We start from the raw sequence: 26,375 nt of genomic DNA, 5'->3' as shown, positions 1-26,375 counted from the left end.
AAACAATGAATGGTTCAAAGAAGAAATCAAGAAGGAAATTAAATTTCTGTAGAAAAGTGAAAATGAAAACACAACATAGCCAAAAATAAGGGATACAGGGAAAGCAGTTCTAAGAGGGAGGTTTATAGCAATAAGTGCCTATGTCAAAGAAGAATAAAGACTCCAAGTAAACAACCTAATGTTACACTTGAAAGAGCTGGAAAAACAAGAACAAACCAAATCCCAAATTGGTAGAAGGAGAGAAATAAAGATCAGAGCACAAATAAATGAATTAGAGATTAAAAAACATTACAGAAAATGCATAAAACAAATAGTTATTTTTTCAAAAAGTAAATGAAATCAATTTATCTAGACAAAGAAAAAGAGGACTCAAAATCAGAAAAAAAGGAGACATTAAAACTGATACCACAGAAATACAAAGGATCATAAGAAACTACAAACAACTATGTAAACAAATGGTAAAATCCAGAAAAAAATGTATTAATTCCTAGACACATAAAAAACTTATGAAAGTTGGATCATGAAGAACCAGAAAACCTAAACATACCAATATCAAGTAATGAGACTGAAGCACTAATAAGTCTTACAACAAAGAAAACTCCATGACCATTTGGCTTCACAGCCAAATTCTACCAATTAAAAAAGAATACCAGTTCTTTTCAAACTCTTCATTTACTTGGAAGAGGAAGGAATATGTCCAAACTCATTTTATGAGACCAGCATTACCCTCACACCAAAACTAGAAAATGAGACAACAACAACAAAAAAATAAAACTACTAATGAACACAGAGACAAAAATACTCAAAAACACTGGCCAATACAATTCAGCAAGATATTAAAATGATCATATGCCACGATCAAGTGGAATTCATCCCAGAGATGCAAGGATTGTTCAACATAAGCAAATCTATCCATGTAATACATCACATCAACAGAATGAAGAAAAAAAAGCTATATGATAACTTCAATAGATGCAGAAAAAGCATTTGATTAAATCCAACACTCCTTCATGATAAAAACACTCAACAAATTAGGTATAGGAGAGGAATGTATCTCAACACAATAAAGCCCATATACAACCGACTCACAGCTAATATCATACTGAATGGACAAATATGGGAGGTTTTGAGTTCTGGTCAAGATGGCAGAGTAGTCGGTTCCTGATGTTGCTGTCTCCCACAGAGTAACCAACTTGCAGCTATTGAGGAGCAGTGACAGGGTACCTGATATCTGCGCTGGAGTGGACAGGAGCCACGCACCGCAGGACCCCAGTTCAGATTGCTCCCCAATGCATAGAAAAACTTTAAAGCTTCTGGGCCCACGTGCCCTGTGCCTGCCAGGCCAGAGAAGGCAGGTGGGGTGGGACTTCCAACCCAGGCCAGTCCTGCTGTAGGGAGAGACTTAAGAGACTTTGGGTTCCCACACCCCAAGCCAGCCAAGCTGGAGAAGGCAGGCAGAGCAGGACTTCTGGCCCTGTCTGGTCCCTGCCTCTGGGAGTGACTTAAGAGGCTCAGAGACCCCACACCTGGAGCCAGCTCAGCCAGAGAGGGCAGATGGAGCGGAACTTCAGGCCCAGCTAGTTTCTGCTGCCCAGAAGCGGCAGTTCCTTCAGGATCAAAGCCAGAAATCAGGGTGAAACGAGTGAACTGAGATACCCCCAGCCACAATGACAAAACACCAAGGGAAAGATACCAGAAATACAAAAAAATAAAGTACATCACCACCAAAGGTAAACAATAACTCTCAAGTGCTAGATCCTATGGAACAGGAAGTCTTTGAAATGACAGACAAGGAATTTAGAGCAATTATTCTAAAGAAACTAAATGAGATACAAGAAAACTCAGTTAGACAACACAATAAAATGAGAAAAAATATACAGCATCTGAAAGAAGAAATGTACAAAGAAATCAACGCCTTGAAATAGAATGTAGCTGAGCTTGTGGAGTTGAAGGATTCCTTCAATGAAATAAAAAACACAACATAGTTTAACCAGCACACTTGAACAAACAGAAGAGAGAATTTCTGACCAGGAAGACAGGCTGTTTGAATTATCACAGGCAGACCAGAAAAAAGAATCAAAAAAATTGAAGAAAATCTAAAAGAGACAACTGATAACCTTAAGCGCTCAAATATCCGAATCATGGGTATTCTAGAAGGGGAGGAAAAAGGAAATGGCATTGAAAACATATTGAATGAAATAATACCAGAAAACTTCCCAGGTATAGGGAAAGTCACAGATTTCCAGATTCAGGAAGCCCAAAGATCACCAAACACATTCAACACAAAAAGGTCCTCTCCAAGACATGTGATAATCACACAGACAAAACTCAAAGACAAAGAGAATATTAAAAGCTGCAAGAGAGAAGCAGCAAGTCACCTGTAAGGGAGCCCCAATCAGAATAACATTAGACTTTTCATCAGAAACCCTAAAAGCCAGAAAAGAATGGGATGATATATTCAAAACACTAAAGGACAAAAATTGCCAGCCAAGAACACTTTACCCAGCAGGACTCTCCTTCTGAAATGAAGGAGAAATAGTATATTCTTCAGACAAACGAAAACTGCAGGAGTTTACTACTACACGACCAGCCCTACCCGAAATTCTCAAGGAAGTACTTGGTTTGATACCACAAAAACAACCATCACTGCCATGAATACACAAGAAAGAACAATACCTATCAGCAAAACAAAAATGTTAACAAAAGAGAAAAAAATAGTTTATCACCCCAAGAAACTGACAAATACAGAAGACAAACAGAAAATTGGAAAGAAAGGAACAAAAGATACATAAGACATCTAAACAAAAATCAGTAAAATCTAGGCCGTAGCAGCATGGTACTGGCATAAAAACAGACAGGTTGACCAATGGAATATATAGTTCAGAAATCCACACATTACTGCCAACTGATTTTTGACAAAGATGCTGTCTTGGGTTGAATGTCCCCTCAAAATTTAATTCCCAATGTAACAGTTCAGGGTGGGAAATACTATTATGGAAATTGAAAGTTGAGGCCTTGAAAAGGTGATGAGATTGTAGGTCCATGCAGTAGTGAATGGATTAATAATCATTGTCAGGGGCGTGGTTCTGAGGGCTTTAAAAGGAGAGCAAATGAGAGGTTCAGCCCCCTCTCCCCCCTCACCCCCCTCACCCCCTCCCTCCTCTCTCCCCCTTCTCTCCCCCCTCTGCGTCACTGATGCTACTACCAAGACCCTCACCAGATGGGTTCCCTGGACTTTAGACTTCCCAGCCTCTGAAACTGTAAGGAATAAGTTTTGCTTTCTTTACATATTACCCAGTTCCAAGTAATTTGTTATAAGTAACAGAAATGGACTAATACAGGTGCCAAAAATATGCAATAGGAAAAGTACAGCTTATTCAAAAAATCATGCTGGGAAAACTGTATGTACACATGCAGAAAACTGAAACTAGACCTCTATCTCACCATACACAAAAATCACCTCAAATTGGATTAAAGACCTAAATTTAAAGACCCAAAACTATGAAACTGCTAAAAGAAAACATGGGGGAAACACTATGCGAAATGGGAGTGGGAAGTGCTTTTTTGAGCAAGACTACAAAGGCACAGGCAACTAAAGCAAAGAATACATAAATGGAACTACTTAAAACTAAAAAGCTCCTGCGCAGCAAAGGAAACAATCAGAGTGAAGAGACAACCTACAGAATGGAAGAAAGTGTTTGTAAACTACACATCAGACAAGGGGTTAATATTCAGAACATTCAAGGAACTTAACAGCAAAAAATAAAACAAATAACCCAATTAAAAAATGGGCAAAGAATCTGAACAGACATTTCTCAAAAGAAGACATGCAAATGGCCAACAGGCACATGAAAAAAAGTGCTCAACATCACTAATCAGAGAAATGCAAATTGAAATCTCAATGAGATATCCTTTCACTCCTGTTAGAATAGTGACTGAGAATAGTGACTATTATAAACATGACAAAAAAATTACTGGCAAGCATGCAGAGAAAAAAGAACCTCCTACATTGCTGTTGGGAGTACAAATTGGTACAACCACTGTGGAAAACAATATGGACCTTCCTCAAATAAATACAGACCTACCCTGCAACACAGCTATCCCAGTACTGGGTAAATATCCGAAGGAAACGAAAACAATATATCAAAGAGACACCTGCACTCCCATATTCATCACAGCACTTTTCACAATAGCCATGAGAGGAAATCAGCCTAAATGTCCATAAATGTATGAATGCATAAAAAAAGACTGTGGTATATAGACACAATGGAATACTACTCAGCTATAAAAAATACGATACCTATCATTTGCAGCAACATTGATGGAACCAGAAACCATCATTTTAGTTGAAGTTAAGCACAAAATGACAGATATTGCATCATCTCATTAATATGTGGAATCTAAAAATGAAAGTTGTTCTCATGGATGTAGAGAGTGGAATTGTGGTTACTGGTGGTTGGGGGCAGGCAGGAGGAAAAGTGGTGGATTAATGGGTACAAAACTATTATCTACACTAAGTGAATCATTGTGCAGTATATTCATGTACTGAAGCAACATACTGTACCCCACAAATATGTACAAATTAATGTTAGAATATTTTGAATAAGAAATTATAAAAACAAACTAAAGGCTCTGGAAAATGTGTATGACATAACCCTACCGGGAAGATGAGAAAAAGAAGCAGAAATATGTGTATAAGAAAAATCAAACACTTAAGGAATTAAATGTCATTTCTCACAAAGTCACAAACTTTTTTTATACTAAAAAGTATCAGAATAAACATGCAAGGTTACTTCAAAAAGTCTGTGGAATGACAGAATTAAAAGATAATGCAAACCTTTCAATGAACTTTTTAGAATGCTCTCATGCTATTTAAAATCATATACAGTATGATTGGGACTGTTTTCAGAAGATATGTATAGATGAAGATAATCTCTCTCTCAACAGAAGGTCACACATAGGGACAAATAAAACATCAAAAGAAAATTGCCATTATGAAGAAATGTGCAGTTGCTACGTGAGCTAATGGAAGAAATCACTTGTCTATGTTATTTCCATTTTGTCTTCTTCACCTGTACACAGAAATACTCTGTTTACCACCCATGGACAAAAAACAAGGTGGGAAAAATGATTATACATATAAAGACACACTAAAATTAATCACCAAAATGAGTGACCCAAATTAGCCACTTTCAATGCTTTATTTTGTACTCTTTAAAAACCCGCACCATTTGCCCCAATACAAAATAGTTATTATTATGTCAATCTTGGTTAGACTACAACCTTTAGTTCAATACTCTTGTTTTTAAATAACCTTAATGTAAAGGGTATCTATTGATGAGAGAAGAGCAATATATTCTACAATCATATCACACTTGCTATCAAAAGATCATCCACTTTAGGAAATATGTAAACCCCAAGTTAAAATGACAACCAGTGTTATCTAATATATTGTGCTTATAAAATAAATAACTGGAAGTAATCAAAATTCCCATTCTGGACCAGAATGAGTCCAGGCGATTCTCTCATTCCTGTTACTTTGCTGTGGTAACCAACGCCACATTTCCACAGCCATCACCAATTTCTGGATTGCTACTGAGCACTTTAATGACCAAGGCTGCAACCTGAAGTTTCAGGAAAGTTAGTACTTTTCACATTCTACAACAAGAGTTTCCAAGGAAGTTAAGATATCACGCCAAAGAAACTACATGATATCTAGGACTTTCTCTCTAAAAATTCACAATCTGTATGTATAAGGAATAAAAATAAAAGTTACGTCATACTATACATTTAAATAAAAAGATAGAGATTAAATTTTTCTAGCTCAAGAATAAACTGAAAGTAACTACATAATTTTTATTATCTTGGCACATTACTTCTGCTTGGGAAGCTCTTAAGTATACTGAGAGTCGAATTAAATCCTCTATTTTTTATTTTTAAGGGAAGAAAGTAGGGATTCATCTACTCAGAAACCTGTACTCGCCTGATAATTGGCCTCATCAGCATTTGTAGCAAAATCCACCCAAAATACATCGAACAAGGTCTGGGGTTCTGTTTTCTCTGGGCTCTCTGGATGGCAACCGCAACTTTCTGAGGTCTTCGCAGGCCAGCCAACTCCAAATGACTCTGAGCACAACACACTTTGCTTTTCAAACCCCTTTATGTGAGGATCCTTGTAGCCACGGTGTGATGAGTTTTTTCAGCAGGTAGGACCAGCTGAAGGACCTGTCTTCTTCTTATTGAGTACATGAACTCACTAGTGCTGGTTTATCCCCATCAATGATGTTTAAACAACACCCACCTGGCAAATTCTGGTCTGAGTTTCTAGAATTTCACATTCTGCTTGCATGCTCACTCTCACCTGTGACAATATTTAATATGATGTATGAATATATGTCCTTCTCTTCCTTGATAATTTCTGCCCTCTCTACACTATGTTCTAAAATAAATACCACGGAACACTGTTGTTGGATCCTATGGTAAGAATATGTTTGGTTTGGGAAATAATCACCAAATTGTCTTTCAAAGTGTCTGTACCATTTTGCATTCCCACCAGCAATGAATAAAAGTTACTGTAGCTCCACATCTTCCCCAGCATTTGGTTTTGCCACCTCTTCATATTATTAGATGTCAATTAGTACTTGTTAATAAATTATTATTTAAAAATTACATTAGGATAAACACCATGATAATCCGGAGTAAAAAAAAAAAAATCAGGAATTCCAGTTGTGTTTCTTTTCAGAGCTTGTCTTTTAGCAGAAACTGTGTTCTCTTTGCACTCTTTCAAGACCTATTTTAAAATATCCTTAGTAGATAGAATATTTGAAAGCATAGGAAATTTCACAATACAAGGAAGTTTTTTTTTCATAAGTTAGAACAAAATAGAAGGTGGGATTTCTCTATCTTCCTCTCCACAACTTCACAAAATAGAGGACAAATAGATCACAAAGTAAGCAATAAGCAAGCTATATGAAAATCACACAGAAATGATACAGTTCAAGTATCATCTTAAACTAGGGGGATTCAGGCAAGCTTCCCATTTGAGAAATGCAGCAGAAATAGATACTTTCTGACAGAAAACTTGAAAGCAAATGTAGGTGGTAATCCTTTTAATTTAAATTTGGTACTACCAGACAGGCTTTGAAATCTGTCTGGCCAAGCCCCATTTTAGAAGAACCTTTGTCAATGTTAGGATGTCTTGCCACTTAAAATAGTACCTCTCTGAAATACAGTAAGTTGTGATTCACTGTACATTCTCCTGAAAAGAATGTGTGAAATGATAATAAAGGAAGAAGAAATATTTGTTCTGACTGCTGTTGTTACAAACTTTCTGATGACCATGCCTATTTTTCTTAGAAGTTACCACACCTCTTTCTTCAGAAAGCATTAAAACAATGGAATTGGTGTTTTTGTTTGTTTGTTTTATTTTGGATCAAAGCATGATTTATTATACATAATTTGGGGGGGTACAACGTTGACTACAATCACCTGTGTACGACATGTGTTGATCAAATCCATGTTCTAAGACACTATCCCCATTGAGTAGATTAACACAGGAGAGTAAAAATATTCTGTGAAAAAACTCTAAAGATCTGATAATAACTGATTGCACCTGAAATCAATTAGCACCACTTACGGATTTTTACACCAGGTTTGCTTAAAGCAGTGGTTCTCAAATTGTGGTCACCAGATCAGCAGCATCAACTGGGAACATGTTGGAAAGGTCAAATTCCAGAGACCCACCTCAGAGTTACTGAATCAGGCACCCTGGAGGGGAGCCCAGCAACATGTTTTAACAGGCCCTCCAGGTGATTCTAGGTTTTGCTGTCCTATTGCATGGCTTCTAAACTGAGCTACAGCTTTATGTTATATATTACACATAACTTCAAGTAATAGTACACACATACCCACACCTTTAAACACACAGATACATAAATACATATAGAATAAAGTTGAGAATTTTTTATTCAGTCCCGTCTAAAAGGCTTTTGCTTCTCTCTGGGTCTAATGCGAAGACAATGATAGTCTACAATCAAGAACTCAGTTATGATGTGTATGTATATTTTCCATGTTGCTGCAAATTGTAGGATTTTATTTTTCTTTTTATAGCTAAATAGTACTCTATTGTGTATATATGCCACAGTATTTTTTATCCATTCGTCTACTAGTGGGCATTTAGGTTGATTCCATGCATTGGCTATTGTGAATAGTGTTGCAATGAACATGGGAGTGCAGGTGTCTTTTTGATATAGTGATTTCATTTTCTTTGGGTATATACCAGTAGTGGGATAGCTGGGTCATAAGGTTAATCTATTTTTGTTTCTGTGAGGAACCTCCATACTGTTTTCCACAATGGCTGTACTGATTTACATTCCCAGTAACAATGCAGGAGGGTTCCCTTTTCTCCTCATCCCCATCAGCACTTGTTATTTTCTGTCCTTTTGATAATAGTCATTCTAAATGGAGTGAGGAAATACCTCATTGAGGTTTTAATTTTCATTTTCCTGATGATTAGTGGTTTTGAGCATTTGAGTTCCTTATATATTCTGGATATTAGCCTCTTGTCTGATGTGTAGTTTGCAAACATTTTCTCCCATTCTATAGGTTGTCAGTTCATTTTGTTGATAGGATCCCTCGCTGGGCAGAAGCTTTTTAGTTCGATGTAGTCTCATTGGTGTACTTTTGTTTCAATTGCCTGTGCCTTTGTAGTCTTGCTCAAAAAAGTACTGCCGAGTCTCATTTCATGTATCACCCCTCCTATGTTTTCTTCTAGTAGTTTCATAGTTTGGGGTCTTAAATTTAAGTCTTTAATCCAATTTGAGGTGATTTTCGTGAATGGTAAAAGATAGGGTCCTAGTTTCAATCTTCTCTTAATGGATATCCAGTTTTCCCAACCCCTTGTGTTCAAGAGACGATCCTTTGCCTACTGTATATTCTTGGCACCATTGCCAAAACTCAGTTGGCTGTAAGTGTGTGTATTCATTTCCAGGCTCTCTCTGTTCCGTTTTTCTATTTGTCTGTTTTTATGCCAGTAACATGCTGTGTTGGTTATTATATCTTTATAGAATATTTTGAAGTCAGGTAGTGTGATAGTTCCAACTTTGGTTTTTTTGTTTGTTTGTTTGTTCAAGATACTTTTAGCCATATAGGGTCTTTTGTGGGTCCATACAAATTTAACAACAACAACAAAAAAGAATGTTATAGGTATAGCAGATTATTTTAGACTAATAATAACTTAATTTTGGTGTCTAAGAAAAAAAAACAACTCTATGCTTTAATGTCATTACTCCTTTACCTTTTGAAATTCTGTTGTTTCAAGTTGCATCTTTTAATATCTTTTATATAATTGTTGTATTTGTTGTTGTCTTCTGTTTGCCTTTAGTTTTCATACTTAGGATATAAGTGGTTTATTCACCACCCTTTCAACTTTATGTTCTCTATGTACTTACATTATTCGTGAGTTATGTAACATCAGATGTTTTCTTGCTGCTCTTTAGGCCTCTCAGCAAGGGCAGGAAATAAAATTTTCTGCCTGACATGGCCTGACCCATCTCAGATGCTAAAGGAGAGAAAAGCCAGGAAGTCCCAGTTCAGGGAGCTCCTTGGGTCAACTTAATTTATAACTTGCATTACAACAAAACAAAACAACAACAATGGTAAAAATGAGAAAGAAAGAATTTTTTAAAAAGAATAACTCATATTCCCACTCTTCTACAATTTGGCAATTAAATATAGATGACCTTTTTGTTCTTATATATTTCTCACCAAATGACTCAGCTATGGGAATGCAATATTTGGAAAGAGTGGGAATTATTGTCTGGTCTTTCAATCTTCAGAAATAAATGTATATATACATTTCACATGGAAAATCTACTAAGTCTTTAAAATTTTGATTTTTGAAGGTGATCTTAGATTTCAAAAGCACAATCTCTCTCTCTTTGGGGCCTACAGATAAAAATCTCTTGGGCTTTATTTTCCAATTCTTAACCAATTTTATTAGCACAATTATTTTCTCATTGAAGTACAGAAGTGTGTATTTATTTAAAAAGTTATTTATTTTTAAAAAATATTAACTAGTTTTTTCTAGGGATGATATTAAAGCAATTTTATTTTATCCTTTTTTCTGTATTTTATAAAATGTTAATGAGAAGACTGCGGTATTTGTGTAATCAGAAAATAAAATATATATTTTTTGGTCCCACTTATTTGTAAGAAAATAGAATGGTTGATCCTTACAGTTTTCCAGGCATTTGGGGCTAATTTCTAGCCCTGCATAGAAGACAGAACTCTATGTTTCCTGAGGAAAATCTACACTAGATTCTACAAAGGTGATTCTATAAAGTGATATAAAGGTAAGATTCAGTTTTGAGTTTCACGTTCCTTTGAACTTTTCTCTGGTAACTACTGCCATCATCCAGGTGAAAATAAGGTAGGGCTCTTTGACAAAATTATTCTCAACAAACCCTTATCTGGTATCTTTTCCAATAAATCTAGAAACTTGAGATGCTGAAACCAAGCTCTGGGAAAAGTTCTGGGTGGTTGGCAGAAGCCAAGAATGAACAATGCTTCAATAATCTGGTTTAGAAATTTCATTTTCCTCACCTTCAGCACATGCTTTTCTGCAGTATCCTGACTTGAGGCTGCACTCTAAGGAATACCCCATGTTCGGCAACAACCACATAAGAGCAGACCAGGCAGAGCCCTCCATCCATATCCTGTGTGTCACAGAGAAAGGTTTTCCCTCTGCAGCCTCCACAAGGCTTCTTCTCATTTGGGTGGCCTTTTTGAGAACTTCCCCTTTTTATGCAGATTAATATCAAAAATGATTTTGCCCAGTATTTACTAAATATGATTTGTAGATGCACAAACAAAAAGAACCTAAAACACAAAAATTATACCAAATTGGATGGTGCAATGTGGAAATATGGGCCTTCAATTCCCACTATAAGTATACCGTGCTGGTGGTGAGGTGAGAGGAAGTGTTGGAAAAGCAGCTGCCCTGAGTTATCCTGGGCTTCATAAACCATCAGAAGGACCAGGAGACCATGTGGCTTTTCCCAGAATGGCAGTGTTCCATGAAGACAGCACCTGGTGTATTATTCAGGGTTCTCCAGAGAGACAGAAACAAAAGTATATGTCTGTAATAAATATATGGCAGTGGATTTAGTAGGGGAATTGGCTCACAGGATTGTGAAGGCTGAGGAGTCCCACGATAGGCCATCTGCAAACTGGATGCCCTTTAGCGTGGCTCAGTTGAAGTGTGAAAGCCTCAGAACAAAGGAAGCCAATGGTGCCGTTGGTTTAAATGCTGGAACACAAGAGCTGAAGAGTCTTGAGTTCTGATGTTCACAGACAGAAGAGCTGAATGTATCCCAGTTCTTGCAGATAAAGAAAGATTCATCTTTTCCTCTGTTTTTTTTTTTTTCCCTCTCAGGGTCTCCAGCAGATTGGATGGTGCCCACTCATCTCGAAAGCACATCTTTCCCAACTAGTTCATTCAGGCCCACATGCTAATGTCTTCTGGAAACACCCTCGTAGACACACCCCAAAATATTGCTCTACCAGCTTTCTAGCAAAAAGGGATGCTGTATATAAGGGAAATTTTAGCAACATTAATAAAGCTCACAGTTCTACCTTCATAATCCATGAATACTCCTATTAGTTCAATCACCCTGGGCACATAATGCCATAAAAATGGGGAGATGGAAAAGACATTGCAGTGAATGTCCTCCTTAACACATCCAAGAAGAAAGAATCCCTCCTTCTCGTCTATCTTATCATAACTATTCTTCTCTTTCTAATAATCATTACAGACACCAAAAGACAAATTCCAAGAGTCCCCCACATCCACCTCCCAGTAATGTCTGCCAGAGGTAAAAGTCTGCACACCCCACGCAAGAAAACATCCAGGTTTTGGAGAGATATAGGATGCATCATGAGGATCACATCCAACACTAGTCCTTCTCAACTCTCCATATAGGAGGACTTGACTATTGACTCTTTGAGGATCCAGAGAAACATCCACTCAAAAAAGAAAAAGCATACATAGACATATATGTAAATAATGAAAATTTAAAGCCCTGAGATAAAAGTTGTTCTACCAAAAGGTTAATTTCCTGAAAAATATAAGGTTACAACAGTGAGAATAGCTTAGGTTGTAATATCTAATAAATTATAGGGATGATGAAAACATCTACAGAGCAAACAAATCCCTAACCAAAAATATTGAAAATTTTTGAGAATTCAAATATTGAGAGTCAAATGTAAAATCAATCTCTTTCAATTCAGTTTTCAAATCAAAATAGCCAGTAGATTATCTCCTGAACTTTCTTTTTAGTTATACAGGTTAGTATCAGAAAGACATTTCTTATTTCTAAGTAATAGTGTCATCATTTTGAATGAGATGTGAAGATATTCCCTTATCTAAGAACCTCTAAGGGAACTGGAAGAAAATCTATATGTCCATATGTGCATTTTGAAATATAACATGCAGCTTTTTATATTGTAAGCTGAAATTATTTTTGTTTTTATTACTACTTTAGTCTATAAGAAATTCCTTTTACGTTTTTACATTGTAACTCATATTTTTTACATTATATGAATACAATCTATCCACTGTGAAAAAAATTAAAAACAAACAAGCTCTAGCAAGCTATATATCCCCCCAAAATTGCTTAACAATTCAAAATTAAATATACTGAATAAATGTATAATTTTGTATGTAACATTGAGAAATTAAGCTGAAATCTGATCACTGATCCATTTATTAAAATTTTCATTTTCTATGTGTCATTCCTTTTACTAACTGTATGACTCACTACATATGAACCTGGGTCATATTTATGTTTTGCACTATCATTAACTCTTGATATTGTAAATCTGCCTGTAAGGACATACTCAGTTAAAGGATTGCATAGTTATATGATTCATTTCTGAAAATATCTAAAACCATTAACAAAGGGGAAAATATTTCTCACGGGCTCCTAACAATAAATACTAGATCACGGGAATACAGCCAATGGGTTGACACTCACCTTGGAAGTGGTTGAGCCCGTCCATCAGTCCAGTGATAGGCCCCACACTGATCTCTGGATGCAAAGGTTGGGGCGTGTGCACCAGCACTGATGTACTCCTGCAAGGACAAAGATGCAGGGCAGCCATAAAAAATATTATTCTTATATATAAGAGACTTCATCAGAATACTTTTAATGCACTAATTTTGAAATTTAAAAATTACCACCTTGTCAAATTCTTATTCACAATTCCTGAATTTTTAAGTATATTGCTAAAATGTCAGCATTTAGTCTAATTGCTCCTGCTATTGCCCAGAAATCTGTAAAGATCCTTAGTCTCTTATGCCCTTGAGCATATTCAGGAATGAAATTCTGGTGTCCATTAGCAAACTTCGCTGAAATCTCCATCTGGAAATGAGGGGTTCTCTGAAGACTGGTGTGTCTGTTGCTATCTTCACAGGGTAGAAATTGCGGAACTTCTCCAGACAGGGAGATCTGCTTCCTAAAGCAGAGCTTTCCTAGAGGAAAACACAGCTGTTAACACCTTAAGGGTTTGTTTCATCTATTTTTCAAAACTTGTGCATATAGAGTCTGTTGGTATACTCTCTTTCTCTCTCTTCCTTTCTCCCCAGCATCTGCTGGCAACCTCTGTGAGGTATTTGACTTTTTCACCACCTACAAAACTCAGCGGTCCTCCTTCATACATGTAGGCTTTGGAGAACTAAAAAAAGTCAGGAATGAAGGGACAATTTTTTATCATTTTGTTTGTTTGTTTTTGCAACATTTGTATTAAACCTGCCAAATAAAATCACTCAGCATGACACTAAAAAGATGTATACCTGGATGGGAGAGGGGAAAAGTAGATCCAGGCAGATATTGAATTAATATCCCAATAAATTATGCCATCACTTTAGTAGATCCTGCCTGATATTTGGGGAAACTCTGAAAGATCATCTGCTGGAATCCAGGTACACACTCACCTGTGCATTATGTCTCCAAAAGCCCGTGAGAAGAAAAATGGAAACAGTGCTTTTCACAAGATACCTCTTCCACTAGGTCCGGGGTAAGATTGTGAAATGGTTTCAGAAGTTATTATTTCCCCACTGTCTTTCTTCCTGGGAAGCATTTTCTATGTCCTAACAACAACAACAACAACAACAACAACAACAACAAACAACAACAACAAGAAGAAAATCAGTCTACCCTACTGTCATAAATTAATGTCCTGGTAAAATCTGATTTTTGAAGACATTCTCAGTGTGAGACAAGGGGGAGGAGGCCTGGGGAGTCTCTGTGCTCTGCTATAACTATGAATAAGTTAATCAGCCATCGTTCCCAGGCCCTAACTAATTCCAAAGTTGGTATACCCCAAAATGATAGTAATGCAAGCCTAGATTCCCAAATTGCTCCATCTTTCTATGTCCATGAGTTAACCTAAATGTCAATAAACAGCTTATTCTTTTTCGAATTTTCAAAAAGTCAAAATATATTATTAATTTTTAGGTGGGAATTATTTCTTGAGGATGTTACCTTAATCATTCTACAAAATTCTGTTGTTCATGGATAAAGTAGGAGGGATCTCTGGTTTGTAGAATCCCTTAGAGAGGCAATGTCCTTGAAACTAAGTAGCTGCAGTTTTAGAACGATGTTTTTGGAAACAAATGATGAAAATAGAATAGGAGATGGATTTCAGTTGAGACAGAAAAATAACTTCACATGAATGTTCAACATCCTGATACCCCATTTGTCAGTCATTACCTGGAACAGCTCCATATCTGTTTCCTTCAGTTCCTCATATGTCCTTAATATCTCCCTCTTTGGAGCCATTCTGAATTTACTTTCCTCGAGTTGCTAAAAAATGTCCTTGCCCTCCTTTCATAGTCTCTCTAACTGATGTTGCTCCTCTTCATGAAGAATTGCAGGCATCTTCTGACGTTCAGCTGTGGTTGCTTCTCTCCTTAAACTCATAACCCTGCAATGACACTGGGGTAGTCAAACCATCAACCTATTTCTCCATCTCCTACGGAATCTCATTGATTCTGTTTTGTATCAATTATTTTTAACCCTCCAAAAAAATTTTATTCCAATTTTTTTTGCATTAGTCTACTTCCAGGGAGAGGTCTGACCACTTACGACAATTGAAACAAAACAGGGAAATATATATAATAGACTGCATTAAAATTGATTACAGAATTCTGTAAACCTTGAGTTGACAAGAGGCAAAGCCTCAATGTCTTCAGCAAACTGCTTTTGTGTGGGACAGCAGGGAGTGATGATCGATTAGGGGACATAAATGGAGCATTACCTCAGCAAAGTTGACTTTCCTCTGATCACACCGGTTGGCTGATTTTGTATAATCTCTCTGTGTGGATAATACTCCCAGTCTCCTGAAGAGCATTCTATCCTATGCTATTTCATAAAATGGCAAAACTCGCCCGGGGATTACCAGAGTCTGCATAAGTAAGTGATTGAACAAACATAACGATGGGAGACAAGGAGCACATATCACTCAGCTGAGAGAAATGGTATATGCAGGGGACATTTCAATGTCTGGACTGCGTTGCCAAGAAAGCATTCCCGTGTCTCAGGATGGACCCTCCCCCTCACCTGGAGCAGCTCCGCGGCAGGCTTCTGGCACGTCTCAGCCAGCTCTCTGTGCATTTCTTCTAGGTGTTCTTTCTGTTGGGTCATCCTGACTTCACTGCTCCTGAGTTGCTGGAAAGTCTCCGCTGCGTCTCTGTCTATTGTCTCTAGATGGAGTTGCTCCTCCTCGTGGAGAAACAGATGTATCTTCTGACATTGAATTTTGATCGTCACCTTCCGTAAAGCCACATAGTGCTGCAGAGATATTCAGTTAAAAAGATCACATGTCCTCATTCTCAACAGAAAACTTACAACTTCAGGTATGATTTCCTTACAACTTACACCTTCAAATATATCAAGCAAATCATTTCTAAACTTTCTGCCTCAGACCTTCAAAGGGTCTTGAATATTTTCCAGTCTTTTCTGGCCATCCTTTATGTTTCCCACCCACTCTTCCTATTTAAATCAAAATTTACAGAGTCTGAGCTTCTCTCCCTACGATGCTTCTACATAATTCTTACTACACCAATTACTTTCTCTACTTCCTGAATCTTCTTACTTTCCTGTTGTTCCTTTGCCTGATTTTTCTAAATATTTCAACATATTTAAGTATACATCATATTATATAGATTTTTAAAAATTACTGTATTTTTCTGCTATGTACTATTCTATTTCTCTTCTCTCCTTCACACTAAAACTTAAGACAGTTCAAGGCTGTCTTAACCTCAGTGTTGGAGAAGGTTTATCCAAACCTTCAAAGTTGAACTATAAATACCTATCACGTCCCGTTTATCCAATATACTAGTATTCTTTGCATTAGTTTGTGTTGATCTGTATACTTGTAATAACTGATGTACCACTTGAAACCACTACTTTTCCTGGGAAGAAACCACTATCCTTTAACGTGTAATTTGACTTTAAATAGTATAAGCCAGCATTATGTCAATTTGCATAAAAACAAATAAAACATTTTCATTCTTACCGCTAATGAATGGATTTTACTAGTTTCCTGATTTAGATGGTTTTGCATTTCCTGAGTCATTTTCCGTAAGGTGTCCATTTTCTTTAGAAATTTCTCCTGCAAAATAACCAAGAGCTTTAGTGACAAAGAAGATATTGTAGATTTCATCCCATTATCTATAGGAAAATCTGTGGTTGAGCGAATAGTAGTCTTGAGTTAGAATGGAGTGGTCAGGTTTTTCCATGATAAGCAATTTGATTCTAATATTTGGGATATTAAATGTGACGGAAATATTTAATAGAGAGTTTTAAGTCACCCTGCAGATAATATAATCCATCTCCTGAGAAATTTGTTTTTATATAATCTTTCTATAAAGGAGTTCTGCTTGCAGCAGAAGCCAGTATTCCTGCTACTAGCCACCTGCTCCACATCCGCACCAATTCCCCATATTTGGACAATGTTCCTAAGGAAAATTCCCTTACTGAGTGCTAAACCCAACCATGATTAAAGTATCACATTGATTAGCAACATGGAAAGGACATATCGATAGCTTGGGATTTATATTGAAAAATTACCACCTCCAACATCTCCATTCTCATCAACTTCATTATCATAAGTCCTCATCTCTCTCTCTCTGATTTAGAATCCTATAGATTCCAAATTTGCTTTAGGGGTATCACATACCCGGTATTCCTCCGCAGCACATTCTATCGAACTGTGGCTGTGAGCCCTGTGCTCCAGTGATTCAGAGCAGGGTCCACAGAGCAGGTTTCTGTCCACTTCACAGAAGAGCCCCTTTGCCTCCTTGTGTGCCACACAGATCTGGTCCTTAGAGCTGTCAACGTGACAAGGCCTGGCTTGTCTAGCAAGTGAAGCCAGCCTCTTGAGTGCAATATTGGTTTTGAAGTCTGGCTTCTCTGATATTTCCCTGCACTCAGGGCAGCACATTGACGTTTGGGCTTCCTCCCAGCAGAGGTATAGGCAGGGCCTGCAAAAGCTGTGACCACAGTTGATGGTGACAGGGTCTATGAAGTAGTTTATGCAGATGGAGCATGTGAGCTCACTCTGGAAGGCTTGCAAGGTATCTGAATCCATGTTTCTGAAAATAAAATCGAAAAAAAATTTAAAGAGAGAGAGAGGAGATAAAGTTATTCTTGTGGAAGTTATTCTTTGGAAAAAAGCTTTTGGATAGTTCTACTTGTCTGCTTGAGCTCTGTCCAATCTACACATTAATTTACCCTCAGTAGAAACCTAGGCTTGATAAATATAGACAGACTGGATTTATACTGTGATACAAATGAGAACGTGAGATGAGATAGCCCTCTCATATCCTTTTTGTTTAAAAAAAAAAGCAGTGTTCTCAATCATACCTAAATTACTTGGACAAGCTTAAATCTTGGGGCAGAGGGTAAAAGTTGGGATGATACTAGAGTTATTTGTATTAGCTGATTAATCCAGAAGCACTTCCAAAATCTCTCTGTCTCTCTTTTTTCTCTCTCCCAATGACTCCATGATTGTAATAAACAACACAACTCCTAGTCTCTCTGCTAATAGTCCATGCTCTCTGCCTCCTATGTCACTGATGCAGTTTTCCAAAGACGATGAAAAATTGATTCAGTTTACTCTAATTTAATCAACGTTAACTTCAACTTTCAATGCCTAAAACTATAAACAGTTGAATTTATTCTTTTAACTTAAAAATCAAACTCATCCTTTCAAAAAAAGCAAAATGTAAAAATTATCTATTATTTCTAGTTTAGGAAAACAGTTTTCCCAGAGTCAATTCAGACCATCAGAGAGAGTACCTTTACTTTCAGAAAAGGTAAATATTCATCCTACAGTGATAATCAGTAACAATTAATCGATTACCTTTTAAAAAAAATAGATAAACACAGGGCTTTCTGCTCTACACTAAAGAATGCAGAGATAGGTTAATGAACCACAAATTAATCTTTATTTCCAATATTTCCTATGGTGATCAATGCTACTTCTTGGGAGCCCTTACCAGTTGGTTGGATTGTTTTTGAATACTTTTCAAATTTTAGTCTGCAAACTGAAGAGTTTAAAGAGACAGCAAATAGGAATTTTACAATGTTTTGTAATGAATTCAACACATTTTATGTTAATGTGTATAAAAACTAGTATATTAACACATTATATTGAACATTTTAGGTGGTTATGGGTTTCATAGTTGCATAAAAACTGCAGAAAATTATTTTTAAGGCCTAAAAAAAATCTAATATAGAAACTAATGGAATAAAAATAAATCAAATAACTTAATATAACTCAAACCATATATTACAAATGCTCTAGTTATAGATACTTTACATTGATGTCATTTAAAATAATTAGGAGCTACTTATTTGATTAACAAGACCCAAATGGGCTGACAGGTAAATTTAAAGTATTTCTGTAAAGAAAAGTAAGCATGAAGGCCTTTACTCTCAATTCCATACGCACCAGAGTCTACTATGAGCGGTCTCACGACTGGAACCTCTGGAAGATCTGTTGATATCAAGGTCAGCAGTAACTCTCAGCTCTTCAACACCTGGCAGCTGGAAATTTTGTCTTCCCTGGAGAAGAGGTCTTCTCTGCACGAGTGTGCTATTTAAGTGTTAGATTCACCTAAGACCACACCCACTTCTAGGAAATAGATGATTAAGTTATGCAGAAAGGTGTGAAACTGGCTGATTGGATTTACAAACTATAGAAATCAACACCGGGGGCTGAGAGTAACAGTAGAGGAGGTTTGTGGTGAGACTAAAAAACGTTGACCTGATGCAGGTTTTTCAAAGAGATATTTTAAATGAAGCACTTATTTCATTAAATAAATTTTTATTCTATAAGAAATGACCTCACAATTTTTAACATTTGGTTTGTTACTCTACTTTTAAATTTATAATTATTAATTAAGTTCCCAGCCATTCTTTATCTGAATATGTCCGACAATAAAACATTAACTGAGATAAACAACACATCTGACTGTGTAACTGTATCACTTTAAAAAGTGCATCTAGAAACACAATTGTATTTTAAACTACTGTATCTTTAATAGTTGATGGAATTACTTATAATAATTAACTTGTAATGATTAGTTATATAAAAATAAAATCTATTTTTTGGATTCATTCACCTTGATGCATAATTTGAAATCAGATATTTTACACATGTATATATACATATATGTGTGTGTTCATATATGACATCCACCACAACGTGTGTATTTATATTAAAAGTACTATATGAGGCTACTTCAAAAAGTTTATGGAAAGACTCGTACATCTCTTAATTCATGTCTCTCAATTTTTACATAAACTTTTTGAAGCACTTTCATATATAATAAATAATTATTTAAACAATGATTATGTATATACTCATCTTTAATAAATAACATTTAGAAAATTATTTACAATAGGTGTCCCACACTACCTATATTTTGTTGTCACCTATCAGAGTTTAAGAAATTAGCAATGCTTATGTAAAAGTTGTGTCAATAAGTTATCTAGCAACTGGGGATTTATATCCTTTTTAGAAACCTATGAAAATAGTTTAATCCTGTTAGAAATTGGAAAAGTGAACAACTAAATAAATGTCACCATTTAAATATAATCAGATTGAAAAAAATTATAAAAGCTAGCATATCCTAGAAGGAGATGAAGTGTTTGTCCTCTTACCAATATATAGTGATATGAATTAATAAGTTTTCTTAAGTGTCATCTGACCAGCAATTATTCTTCAAAAAAAGGTATCCTAGGAGATTAAGAAAAGGTTATCATATGTGTGGACCTTTCCAAAAACTTTTTTCTTTGAAAACTGCCTCAATCATTTCTTACAATGTTGCATATCATCCACGTAAATAGAGAGAGGAAAGACATTCTAGTATTCTCATTTTTAAGTAATTAAAGGGTCAGTGGTATAGGATACCTTCCTTTAGTGTTGTTAAATGGAGCTTCCCCATAAGATGGACTTATCCAACATTTGCTTACAACATCACAGTTGTCCCCCAGTATCTGTGGGGAATTAGTGCCAAGACCCCCCTCAGGTACAAATTCTGAGGATGCTCAATTTCCTTATATAAAATGGAGAAGTATTTTATATAACTTATGCATATCCCCTCATATAATTTAAATTATCCCTAGATTAATTATAATACCTAATAAAATGTAAATGCTATGTAAATAGTGTATACTTTGTGTTTTTATTTGTCTCATTTTTTATTGTTCGATTTTTATTTTTCAAATATCTCCAAGCCAGGGTTGAAATGAAGGGCTAAAATGAAGGGCTATGCCAGGATCATGTATTGAATACACAATATGGTAAATATGTCAAATCTTCCCAAATAGACCTATAGAGTAAATACCTTTCCAATTAATGGTCATATAGAGCTTTTTAATGCACGTGTGTGGAAAAGGAGAATTTGATTTATAATAGTGTATGTGTGATTGGGGCTCTTAGAAGATGCTTGTACTCTAGAGTGTAAGGGACAGGCTGCAACACTAAAAAGGAATTAGTGCTGCATTATCAGTCTTATCAACTCCATTCTTTCCGTACCTATAGACACAAATGAAACTGCTACTACATTGTTGCAAATGGCAGAGTTTCATTTTTTATGGCTAAGTAGTATTCCATTTTGTGTATATATATATATATATATCACATTTTATTTATCTAATTATCTGTTGATAAACATTTAGTTTGGTTCCAAATCTTGCTATAGAGCCACGATAAACACTGGAGTGCAGGTATCCCTTTCGCATGTTGATTTCCTCTCCTTTGCATAAATACCCAGCAGTGGTATTGCTGGATCATGTGGTAGTTCTATTTTTTCATTTTGTGAGGAATCTCCATACTGTTTTCCATAATGGCTGTACTAATTTACATTCCCACCAACAGTGTATGAGTTTCCTTTTCTCCACATACTCACCAGCATTTGTTATTTGTCTTTTTGAAAATATCCATTCTAACTGGGGTGAGATATCTCACTGTGGTTTTGCTTTGCATTTCCCTGATGATTAGCTGCTCAGGTCATTTGTCCATTTTTTAATCAAAGTATTTGTTTTCTTTTTTCTTTTTCTTTTTTTTTTTTGAGTCTTAGGTTTTTCCATTAATGAGATCGTGTCTTCTGCAAAGAGGAACAATTTGACTTTCTCTTTTCCAATTTGGATGCACTTCTTTACTTCAGTTCTCTTTCTTGCCTAATTGCTCTGGTTAGGACTTCCCGTACTATGTTGAACAAGAGTGGTGAAAGTGGGCATCGTTGTCTTGTTTCTGTTCTTTCTTGGCCTTTGTTGTGTTGATTCTTTTCTTCTATAGCTAATTTGTCGAGTGTTTTTTTTTTTATCATGAAGGAGTTTTGAATGTTATCAAACGCTTTTTCTGCACCTGCTGAAATGATCATATGGTTATTGTCTTTAATTTTGTTGATGTGATATATCACACTTTTTTATTTGTATATTTTGAACCATCTCACCCACAAGATAAATCCAACTTGATCATGGTCTATAATCTTTTTGATGTGCTGTTGAATTGGGTTTGCTAGTATTTTGTTGAGGATATTTGCATCTGTGTTCATCAGGGATAATGGCCTGAAGTTTTGTTTTTGTTGTATCTTTTTCTGATTTCAGTTATCAGGGTGATTCTGGCCTCATAGAATGTGTGTGGAATAATTTTCTTTTCTTTGATTTTTTGGAATATCTTGAGAATATTTAATTCTCCTTAAGAGAGGTTTTAGGTTAATTATGATAATACATATTTATTACAAATATTTTTCTCAGTATGCTGTTTTCATTTTGTTTACATATCATTTACTTTGTGATTTTTTTTTCCTTAGGTTTAGTTGATCCTAATTCATTCATCCTAAAACATACCTTCATTCCTTTCTGATTCTGTGGTTGTATTCTTCACATTTAACTGTTTATTTTATCTGGAATTTAATTTGGTATTTGACTGTATTTTACCACTGAATTGAATTTAAATTATTTAGAGATTTAACTATTTGGCATCTGAATTTGATTTCTGTCCAAATAGTCCTAAATGATTTATTGAAATATACAGAAGTGTTTGATTTACTCAAGTGAATGTAGTGGATAGCATATGAATTGAAATATTTTTTAAAAACCTGAGTGATAGTCCCTGACAATCAGAGATGAAATTCCATATCCACTGGACTTTATAATCCCCTTCAGCCTTCCAAAGTTGCATATGTTTTGTTAACATTCTTATCAGATGAGTATAAAGTATTAAACCTGTGGATTAATCTAATCCATAGAGTTACATGGAGAAAGACAGTAGTGTCCTAATACTAGAACGTAACTTCAGTATGTACAGATGGAGCATCCCTAATCCAAAAATCTGAAAGCTGGAATGTTCCAAATTCAGATATTTTGGAGCACCAACATGACACTGCAAGTTGTTCATTCGTTGGCTGATGATGAAATAGCCAAAATGGTTCTGAGTCAAGGTGATTATGATAATAGTAACAATGGAGATGAGTGATTACACTGCAGAAAAAGTGCCTATAGACAAAATGGTGAAAATGTGTGATGGGCTTATTGGAGTCCTAGTGCAGCGTGCATTCATAACAGAACAAGAAGTGATGTCAGTTTATAAAATCAGAGAGAGACTTCTAAGACAAAAACCATTGTTAATGAAGCAGATGACTCTGGAGAAAACATTTTTTAAAAAATCCAGTAGAATGTCTCCTCATCCCTAGAGGACGCACTTCCTGGTCTCTAATGTTCTTCTGATGTTTCTTCTCACTTAAAAAGCAAATAAGCAAACAAACAAAACAAAAACAAAAACAAAAAATGCTGTACGACAGTGAACAGAGTTGGGATTGCATAGCTTCTGACTACCATTCTGCACTGCAAAAGACCAGCCTCTGTGCGCCTGTAGGTGCTGAAATAAAATCACCCCTGCCGTTTCCCTTCTCAGGCCTGCATTATAGATTAAGGATGTAGCAGGTGCTTGAGTCCAGTGCAATGGTTCCATTTATATTTATTAAACGCCTTCGTGGCCTGCACGAGGTGTTGAGAATACACTGGCCTAAGATAGCTGAGTACCTGGGATCAGGCGTTAATTAAATCACCACACAGAGAGATGCTCACAGACTGAGACAGATGCTGGCAGGTGGAAGGACAGGGCATGACATGACTCATCCCTGGCTTCATTGTTTCTGATTTGATATTTTTACCTCCCACACCCTTTTCTACCAGGTGCTGTTTCAGTCGGTTCTATTTTAGCAGGGAGGGTCCCTCAGTACGAGCGAGTGTGGTGTGGCTGTCCTTTGGCATTTGCATTGAAGAAGTTTAATTAAATAGAGAAGTAGAGAGCAAATGAGAGAAAAATTAGGTAAGGGGTATTGGGTGAATAAAAGTGGGTCAACTTAATTATGTAAATATATTTAGAGTCTGGATTTAATTTATTGTCTGCAAAGACCATCACCATGGGTTCTTTCCAGTCAATAAAAAGCTGACATTGACATGCTGCTTTGCAGGGTGCCAGGACATTCCAAATCTCACTAAGCTGTTGCAGCAATACTTTCAGAAAGGTCCTTGGCACTGTTTCACAGCTGAGCCTCCGAGGAGCAGTTAGGGACGTCCCCAGCACCATGTGTCCCAGCAAGGGCTGCCCCTGGAGTCACCTTCTGGTGACAGTTGTCCCCTCGACCTTTTCTCTGTTCCATGCAGTGGGACTTATTTCCGTGGTTGTGATTACTACACTTTTCTCATAGCGATTTCCTCCCACGTGTGCATTTTTATGGGCTGCCTGTGCGAGGGAAGCCTGTGCTTTCACAGACTTGTGCATTCAGTACACGGCATTGGCAAGTGCAGAGGAACCCAGGGAAGGACGTAGAAGTTAGGGGGGCTTTTCTCTTTGGCTTTTCGTGTTTATGTTTGCAACAACCACATATGAAATGGAAGAAGAGGGACAGGTGGGTGGACAGGTCAGGGAGTGGCGTCCCGTGCAGCCACGTTCCCAGAAGCCCCTGGAGGAGAGGACCATGTTCTTGTGCGATTCTTCTCTGCGGGGCTCCACTTAAATGCCAATCCCTCAGCACTAGAGGCGTGCCTCCTGCTGTGGCCACCTGGTCCCGAGCACATTGGGGCCACCTCCGTGGTCCCACCTGAGTGTCGTTACTCATGCATCCTTCCTTCCCCGGACCCTTGCCCGTCCCACTCACGGTGTGCTTCCAGGTGGCTGCCACACCTTCGGGGCAATGAATGCTTGATTTCCCTGGACTCCTAGGAAAGAGTAGAACTCAAGTTTCAGAGTAACATCTCCATTTCCGGGGGTGCTGTTTGAAGGAAGAATGAGAGGCAAGGCCAGGGGACCGCCCCTTCTCTGATAATGTCATCGTTTCCAAGGCTTCTCACTGTCTGGTCCACGGTCGCTGTCAGCTGCTCCTTCCTCTACCTTCATTTCTGGCTGAAAATGTGCATCCATGCAGGCCATTATGGAAATGGATACCTTGCCATCTTTCTTGCACAGATGCATCGATGTGCTGTGTTGGTGCAGGGGCTAGAGAGACCCAGGGTCATGTGGGTGACCCGTGGGACTCGGGGAGGGTGCCTGAGGTGCAGGGGTGGGGGCGCACCCCATGGTGAGGACCCGATGCAGGAGCAGCTGGTCAGGGTGGCATGCAGGTTTCATCTTACAGGGCATGGTGCCAGTGGGTTGCAGCAGAATGTCCTTTCTAATGGGGACAGAGTTTCCAGTGGCCTTAGCCTTAGTGCTAACAAGTCTCATCGCAGGTTGTTTTCATGCTAAACTCAATGAAAGACTGTTTGCTCTGTTGAGTCAGTGAAAACACACCCAAGACCTACTCTGTCCTTGTGACTAGCTGATGCGTATGTATGACTCCTGCGGCCAGGGGCTGTCAGACGAGGGGCAGGGCCCAGCCTGCTCACGAAAAATGAGTGAGACATCTTAAATGCTACCCTAGAGCTGTTCAAAGGTGATTGTGATGCACGGAGGGGAGGGGGACTTTCTGCATGACAGGCTGGGGAGGCAGTGTGGAGCAGGGGGACCCTCCTGCACCAGGCACTGAGGCATGCATAGGAGTTCACCGGCAGAGGGGAGTGGATGAGCCAGGGTGGACAAGCCCTCTGTGCAGATGGAACCATGTGTGCAGAGGCAGCGGGGCAGGAAGCATCTTGTCGTATGGTTTTGTCACTGTGCATATCCCAAATGCGAGGAACGAGGCTGAAAAGTTGGATTTATGTAGTGGATTTTCTCGGAAGGCAATGAGGAGTCATTGAAAAGTATGGAGTGAAAGGCAGTGACACAATCGGACTGGCTTTTGAGGAGGGGAGGACCATGCTGTCGCTATGCGGAGGACAGATTGCAGGGTCTGGGGAGTGCGCAGGCTGGAGTGCGGTTCTCTGCTGTGAAGCATTCACAGTGGTGCTGGAACAGGACAGGGAGGCCGTACCTGGGTAGGAGTCAGTGGAAGGAAGGGACAGATCGGAGGGGTGACAAGCAGGTGCATTGGTGACATGCAACGGCCAGCTGACTGTGGGGATGGAGGGGACAAGACGGCTCTCAGGACCGCCAGGCTTCCAGCTCAGAGCACTGGGTGTCAGTCAGCAAGTGGGGCCTGCGTTGATTGCTCCCATGTCAAAAAGCTTCAAAAAATGACCCTGGGTACAGAAAAGCACCCTGGTAGCAGCTCTTAAGTAGCTATTATCTTCCTTTCTTGAGGAAGAGGAAACTAATCCAATGTTCAGAGATGGTGAGTGACTCAGCCGAGGTCACACAGCTCGTGGCCAGCTCCAGATTCAAATCCAAGTCGGCCCAGCTGTAAGCTCATGCTGTGA

The 26,375-nt window shown here is 37.7% G+C and overlaps 1 protein-coding gene across 1 annotated transcript; it reads right to left on the bottom strand.

Annotated features, from left to right (window-relative positions):
• Positions 1 to 1,137: 1,137 nt before the first annotated feature.
• LOC134376190 (tripartite motif-containing protein 64C-like) lies at positions 1,138 to 17,652 on the bottom strand. The gene is made up of 7 exons (XM_063094830.1): positions 17,242 to 17,652; positions 17,133 to 17,135; positions 16,579 to 16,674; positions 15,609 to 15,851; positions 13,405 to 13,415; positions 13,035 to 13,132; positions 1,138 to 1,607 (listed from the first exon to the last, which is right to left on the bottom strand). The coding sequence occupies exons 1-7, from the start codon at positions 17,650 to 17,652 to the stop codon at positions 1,138 to 1,140; spliced, it is 1,332 nt and encodes a 443-aa protein (XP_062950900.1).
• Positions 17,653 to 26,375: the final 8,723 nt, after the last annotated feature.

Source organism: Cynocephalus volans, chromosome 4, assembly GCF_027409185.1.
Source record: "Cynocephalus volans isolate mCynVol1 chromosome 4, mCynVol1.pri, whole genome shotgun sequence".
NCBI classification, from domain to species: Eukaryota; Metazoa; Chordata; class Mammalia; order Dermoptera; family Cynocephalidae; genus Cynocephalus; species Cynocephalus volans.
This window is presented reverse-complemented; position numbering and strand designations above follow the sequence as displayed.